The sequence below is a fragment of the Dromiciops gliroides genome, chromosome 4 (genome assembly GCF_019393635.1).
Source record: "Dromiciops gliroides isolate mDroGli1 chromosome 4, mDroGli1.pri, whole genome shotgun sequence".
Classification (NCBI taxonomy): domain Eukaryota; kingdom Metazoa; phylum Chordata; class Mammalia; order Microbiotheria; family Microbiotheriidae; genus Dromiciops; species Dromiciops gliroides.
The window spans coordinates 348,976,482-348,984,028 of record NC_057864.1 but is presented as its reverse complement, the minus strand read 5'-3'; the positions used below and the strand labels follow the sequence as shown (position 1 = coordinate 348,984,028).

Here is a 7,547-nt window from a genome sequence, read left to right as displayed (position 1 = left end):
CAAATTCAGACAGAACAGTATACTTGATTAAATGAATAAAAAGGGGCACTTTCAAGTACTTTTCCCCAATTTTTGGTTTGCTTTGTTTTCCAAGTGTGCATGCCCTTTAAAAAGACTTAAAATAACTTCGATATACTCTAAAAGTTCATTTGGCAAAGAATTTCCCTCCTTTCATCTCTGATATAGTAAACTGGAGGAAAACAAGACTGGTACAACTTCTTTTTCCCCCTCCACAAGGATCACTGAAGATGAATGATACCATTGATCTAGGTATTTTATAATGTAAACTTTAAAAGAGGCCACCTTTCCAAAACTTTCTATGACAGTGGTACATTTTAAGATATCTGTGTACTCAATCTAAAGAACTCATTATTGTGTAATACTTCTTAAAACAGTTCAAACTTTGGTCCCAAAACTACTAGATAGTGCCCCTTTTATTCAAATTAATACAATGAATCCAAATCCAACCAAATTAGCTTTGCTACTCAAGCAACAGACCCAAGGACTAATGGTTTGTACTGAAATGCGTTAAGTGCAGTCACTTCACTGCTCACAAACTTTTCTGTATTTTTTTACCTGCAGAAACTAAAAACCCTCTCAAGAAACTCATTACATATATTTTGCTTTCAATAAGGATTATTCTGCTTGAAAGATTTGGCTTAGAGAGGCGTATGACAGTGTCTACAGGGTCCTCAAAATAAAAGCAGGCACAGCTGGTTATTTTATTTATGAATTATGCTGCATGCAACATTATCAAAATAAGTTAAAAACAGTGGAATACCCTGTTACCTGATATTCAGAACTGTTTTTATAACAAAGAATGTGTTTATCTGATAAATTCACCATTAATTTGGTACTCTTTAATGTCATCACCCTGTTCTTTTGAATATATATAATGCAAAAGAGATACTTTTTGTACTAAACCTCAGATTTCCACCATAACAAAAAAGGACACAAATACAATTCTCTAAGTAACGTTATTAAAAAAGTTTGGCAGACATTCTAGCATTATGGACACTAATCAACCCTCCCACCCATCCCCCATATTTTGTGTATTTGTTGGTTTTAAATGTTCTGCTAAAAAGCTTAGTTTCATTATATATAATTTACAAAGTATTAATAGCACTCCCATGTACATTTTTGTCCTGTAACATGCCTCTGATTTTCAGTGGAATCAAACTATAAATGTTGCTACATATCAAATTAAATCTTTCTGTATAATAGTCTGAAATGACTAAGAATCTTATCAAAACTGCATCAAACACCATCTTAAAACAGCTGTAAACTACATTTAAAAACATATTCTAGGTAAATATTGATTGGAAATGCAAATAGTTGGCTATTATTTAGTAACTATAAATAAAAAATGAATTCAATAGTACTACATCTGCTTCAAAACTTCTATCAAGCACAGTACCAAGGGAAGAACACTTTTCACAAAGTAAATAATGCATGATTTTATTAGTTTTATATTTTGAAGGTTTTTTCCTTTAATCTCAATACATGAAATCTGACTTGAAACATGGCTTAAAATGATAGTGGGTATTCTGAAACACTGAATCATTAAGTTGTCTAAAGTATACATCAAGCAGCAATGTGATCATTTGAGTATTCTGCCATAAAATCTAATGTAGATTTCAAACACAGTCAAGAATCCTTAGCATTTCTCATTGATATTGGTCATTTAGTGCCCAAATAACATTAAACACATTTTCCAAAGTTAATATAGAACGATCTGACTTCTTTAAAATAATTTTGGCATTCAAGTAATTTAATGACTACAAAGAAAAGCACAACTTTTCTATTACTGTTCTGACAAAAATCAGAGAAATAATTATTGTATTGTTTTTGCTATGCAGCAGTACTTTACATTCATAACTAAACATCTGTCATGATGTACTACTGTCTACAATTAAGTGGAAAAAAAGCAGCAAAAAAAAGGCAGCATATTTGGTCAGTCATACTAATAAAATCTGAGATTCTGTGAACATTGTATATATTCCAAAAGAAATAAGTAAATGATTCAAGAAAAGCAAACATTGTAGTGTATGCTCAACATAAACCAGAACAGCTTTTCTTTTCTTAAACTGCCATCTTTTAAGGACAAGTCTCTTTTTCAGTACATGATATTTTAAATTTTTTTCATAAATAGGTTAACGGGGTTTTTTTTCTGCAAAGTATAATGTACAACACAGTGTTTCACAATTTAAAGTAATAAATATTTCACATTCTAATTTAGCTTTGACTAGTTTGTCTTTTATTTTATGCTTTTGTTCTGAAGCAATGTGACATTTTTTGCTTCAGGACAGAGGTAGATTGAAGAAACTGGGCATGTCAGACTTACTGTCAAAATGCAATTATCAACAGCTGTTACTGCTGATATGCAGTTTCAAAGAATGCCTGAAAAAATTCAGAACCACTATTTAATACTTTACTAAGGTTCTCCCTTTCAAGCTCAAGTTTTTAAATTATATATTTAATGCACACAACTCACAAGTCAGTTACAAAAAAATCTAACAAAATGTATAAATACAAAAGACAAAAGCTATAAATGAAGAGAGGTACATCTAAACAGAATTATTTTTTTGTTTTTTAAAAGTGCATCAACTGCTTCTTTTTTTTGTCCTCTCCAAAACCACATCAAACTTTCTGACTGGCCAAAAAGAGGAACTATGCGAAGCCAACATTTAACGTGATGTTTCTTTTCACTTAGCTACTTATAATTGAAACCCTTCCATTGGTGCTTCCTGCTGTTGAAAAACAAACTGCTGCTGGTCTTCATCCACCTGGGGAACAATGTTGGCATCCTCATCTTCCACACCAAAGTAGTGTTCAATTAAATCAAAAGCCTTTTGGTAGATCTCTTGATTTTCGTGGCTTTGAAGAAACTCAATTTTATCCAGACCTAAATTTTTAAAAGCACAAGCTTAACAATCAGGTAACTAAAATTCAAAACCAAAAATATAGTTCCCACAAAAGAATAAATCAACACAAAGTCATTCATACTGCTGCCAATGAGATTCTTTCTAACATCCCTAATCTTTGCAACCTTTAAAACAGCAGGTGAGGACGATAATTTTTTTAAAATGAGACAATATTACGCCATAGACTTCCACTAGACCATCTTAAATTACAAAATATACACAATGTTCTAGGATAAGTAAGTACTGAGTATGATTATAAATTTAAAAGTCCTTACCATATGCTTCTTCAATGAGAGCGCAGTATGGATTGATGCCCACTCCATTTTGTCTCGCTTCTTGCTCCCCGAGACGTAAAATATTTTCAAGACCATTTAAAGCCACTTGGACTATTTTGGAATCCATCACAGTCAAAAGGTCACAAAGAGGTTTAATACAACCTAATGCTACTAGATACCTTTAAAATAATTAAGGAGACAAGGGGAAGGAAGAATTTAATGTATTTTGTTAGTTTATGGTACCAACTCATAAAAATTCTACCCATAGCATTCTAAGTATTACTAAAGGATAGAGCACCGGCCCTGGAGTCAGGAGTACCTGAGTTCAAATCTGGCCTCAGACACTTAACACTTACTAGCTGTGTGACCCTGGGCAAGTCACTTAACCCCAATTGCCTCACTAAAAAACCAAAACAAAACAAAACTAAGTATTACTAAAATGAGCAAAACATTCCTAGAATGTGATCTTTTCCTAAGTCACTTTAAATCACTCACCACCCTAGGGGAAAAAAAGCATATAGCCCTATTTGATACAAAAGCCAACATGATTACAGTATATCAAACTTATCAACATAGTTACATAAAAACTAAGAAAATAGGAACTATACACATACATATTTAATTTCCTTAAAGCCTCCTAATTTTCATTTGTTTCACCTTAATCTTAGCCACTTATTTTGCTATTCTGATGTGTGACAAAAATGTCACACATTCATATAGTAAGTTTTGTTTTGTATTTAAATTAATGGAGAGGGGGGCAGCTAGGTGGTGCAGTGGATAAAGCAATAGCCCTGGATTCAGGAGCACCTGGGTTCAAATCCGGCCTCTGACACTTGACACTTACTAGCTGTGTAACCCTGGGCAAGTCACTTAACCCCCACTGTTCCACAAAAACAAACAAAAAAACAACAATGAAAATAAAAATAAATTAATGGAGAGGCAAAAGAAGAAGGGAAGGCAGTCTAATAAGAATAGGCCTATTAGCATAATCAAGAATGTAAGAAGCAACACTTAAGCTTTGAGGAAAGCTATGTATTCTTGCAGAGGAAGAAATAAATGGTATGGACAAAGGAGATGGACTGTCCTGTACGAGGGACAGTTAAGTAGTCCAGTTTGGCTGGAATCCATAAAGAGGAGAGTCATATATAATAAGTAACCATAGGAAGGTAGACCAGAGCCAGATTGCAAAAGACTTTTACCTGTCAAAAATGAGCTTCTATTTTAATTTTAGATGCAAATAGAGCTACTAGACCTTTTTGAGCAGAAAAGTGACATGGAAAGATCTGCTCTTTAGGAATAGCAGTTTGTCAGTTCTGAGGAATGGATTAGTAGGGCAAGAAGACACATTAGAAAGCTACTGTAATAACCTAACAGCTATTCTGTGATGTTCTTATAAGAGGTAGGAAATCATTCAAGAGGCAAGGCTTTGGGCATATGGGAAAAAAATTTTAGGCAGGGAGTGAAAACACGCAAGTTAGCTTGGCTAACCAAACCATCTGGTCAGAAAGCAATTCTGAACTAGTTACACTACTGAAAACTTCATCTTAGGTAAAAGGGGTGTTAGTGGGAACAGTTAACAGTGGTATAATTTCATTAAGATAGACAGGAATGGAAAAATCTGTTTTGGGCACAGAAGGCAATCCTCTAATAGGGACTTTATTTTGAAGTGTAAGGAGTTAGAAGTAAACTAACCAAAAAGTGACAGACTTAGCATACCTGAATTACATTCTCTGGAATGACTATGACAGAATAGATTCATAGTTGAAATTAGAGTGGTTTCCTTGGGGCACAAGGTTTTTGGTTTAAAAAGCACACCCTAGTAGCTAAAGTTTTACTAAAATAAGAGTTCTTAACATTTTTTGTGTCCTGGACACCTTTGGCAGTAAGGCAAAGCCTACGTACTGTTGCTCAGAATATTTTTAAATGAGTACAAAGGATTACAAATTAGTTACATTGAAATGTAGCCATCAAAATATTTTTTTAAAGAAAATTTACTACAATGTGAAGGCAATTGATAAGTGCTTATTTTCTCAATAAATTTTGTTGAGATCAAAATACAAGTGGCACAGTCTCTAGGATTGTTCTTTCTACATTTACACAGATAATGAAATTATTAAAAGTGCATTAATGCATACAAGTGTTCCTTTTAATATATGGATTGGACATATTAAGGAAAAACTGTTTCTAATGATCAATTATATAAAGATAGGTTTCTACAAAAATAAATTTCAGCCTAAAAAGTTAACAAAATTATTCTAAATAATAAAAATTGAATGAAATTAAAGACCCTGTATTATTGATGACTGCTACTGTCAATGGGAAGCTTTTTTTAAAAAGCTGACATGGAGGAAAAAAAAACAATGAAGGCCGAAAAAGACGAAACAACAGCAAAGATACTAGGAATACAAAAGACTTTAAAAACCTAGGACCTCTTCCCACAAAGCATCAAAAAGTTCAAAAAGATCTCAGAAACAAAGCTAATTTTTAAAACTTAATTAAAAAAAAATAAAATAAACAGTGTTCTTATCAGGAAAAGAGAATCAAAATTCTAAGCGTGATTCTTACAGAAAATATAATCTTTACTCCTTATTTTTAAAGGTGTAAATTTCATCAGATTATCTTTCAATAGTATTTCTTTAAAAAGAACCCCAAGGAACTTTTATATATTCCTGATCCACGCATGGATTCTAAAACTTGTAACGATTGGAATAACGCCACCTGCTGGATACTTACTGTAGAGGAGTTCTGCCCATGAAGGGAAGGTCTTTGAGGGCAAGACCAGGAGTCAGGAAGTGACGTGGGCTAGTGGGAGGAGGAAGGAAGAGACTGGCGCTCAGGCTCGCTCTCTTTCCTCTGGACTCTGGCGGAGAAGGGAGCTAGAAATGTGCTCTCCCTTTAATAGATAGGAATCTAGACCTTTCTCTCTCTCTTTACCAAATTCTTATTCTCCTTAATAAATGCTTAAAAGTCTAACTCTTGCTAAAGCTTATAATTTATTGGCGACCACTCATTAAATATTTTAGACAGACTAGCTAGAATTTTAGCCCTTAACAGATGGCTGACCACGAAGAGGAAAGCTAACCCTCAGTCTTCTGATCTTCTGGTTGGGTAAGAAATTTCCCCTACCCTTTAAATTGCTAAGTACTGGCGCACTGGCTGTGTTTTCCTTTAAATTTTTTCGAATGGACCTTTTAAACTCCCTAATTATCCTATTTTTGATTTTGGTCTGTTTAACCAGACAAATGGGAGATAAGATCATGTTAATGCTTTGTTTTTGTGGATTTTCTATTTTTCTTTTTATTTTTGTTAAAAGAGCCAGCAACTTACTCACACAAGGAAATATCTCTCCCTCTCCCAACCATGCTTTTTCAGAGAAACCTGAAGAGATTCCTGCAGCTTTTCCCAATTCTAACACTAATTGTTGCTCTAATTTTGCATGCCTGGAGGCAATGACCCACCCTCTAGAAGCTTTTAATCCCCTAGCACCTGGAGGCAAAGTGGGGGAAGAGGAATCCAGGCCTGAGTTCAAAATCAAGTCGGATTCAAATTGCGCTGGTCCCTCCCCTCCTCCCCAGACCCCACCCTCTACTCCTCCTATGGCCAAGCCCATAGCTTCCCCTGCCTGGGAAGTCCAGAGATCTGATGCGCATGCTCAACTTTTTCTACCTGCATTTGCAGCTTCAGGCTCAGCCCTTCCCCATCCTGGCTGTGCTTTTGAGACAATCTTAGAAAACTCTTTAAATTCCAGATATGCTCGTTTTGTTCATAATTTTGCTAACCTGCTTTTGTCTTTCATTAGTAATCTTATAAAGCATTTGTATGGTGAAAAGTCCGACAGACAATATAGAGGGGTTAAAGAAGAAAAACTTAAGCCGAATAAGAATGACAATCATCAACATAGTTCAAGACTCCGATTCTTTTGCCATGGAAGGGTATATATTTTACAGAAATGTGGAAGTAAGCAGCAAGGTATTGATATGAGTATTGGGGATTTTAGATATCGGAATCAAAAGTGTTCTAACTTTACTCAGAGTATTAAGGTCAGTTCAGAGGTTACATAGGATTTCTATGCCATTACATATACATTTTGAAATTAATGGTATGGGTTTATTTTCATAGAGATTTTCATGCTTTTGAGATTGGGTCTTATACTTAGTTTCTAAAACAAAGAGAATATTTGTAAAAGTTTTTTATAGTCATGTGATCAAGTTTATATTTTATAATACTCTTATTAATATTAAGTTCATATTCATTTAGATTTCCCTAGTTTGAATTTCATTGTCTTTTATTGTTCCATGTGTACTTTTTTTCTATTTATTCATCTCTAATTTTGAAACATTGCAAGATG

The 7,547-nt window shown here is 34.0% G+C and overlaps 1 protein-coding gene across 1 annotated transcript in view; it reads right to left on the bottom strand.

Moving 5' to 3' along the window:
- Positions 1-1,045: 1,045 nt before the first annotated feature.
- KPNA5 (karyopherin subunit alpha 5) overlaps positions 1,046-7,547 on the bottom strand; it is a 55,627-nt gene continuing 49,125 nt past the window's right edge. The window contains exons 13-14 of the mRNA XM_044004221.1: positions 3,200-3,378; positions 1,046-2,905 (exon numbers count right to left, since the gene is read on the bottom strand). Coding sequence (XP_043860156.1) covers positions 2,718-2,905; positions 3,200-3,378 — 367 coding nt within the window. The 3' untranslated portion in view covers positions 1,046-2,717. The remainder of the gene's footprint in view (positions 2,906-3,199; positions 3,379-7,547) is intronic.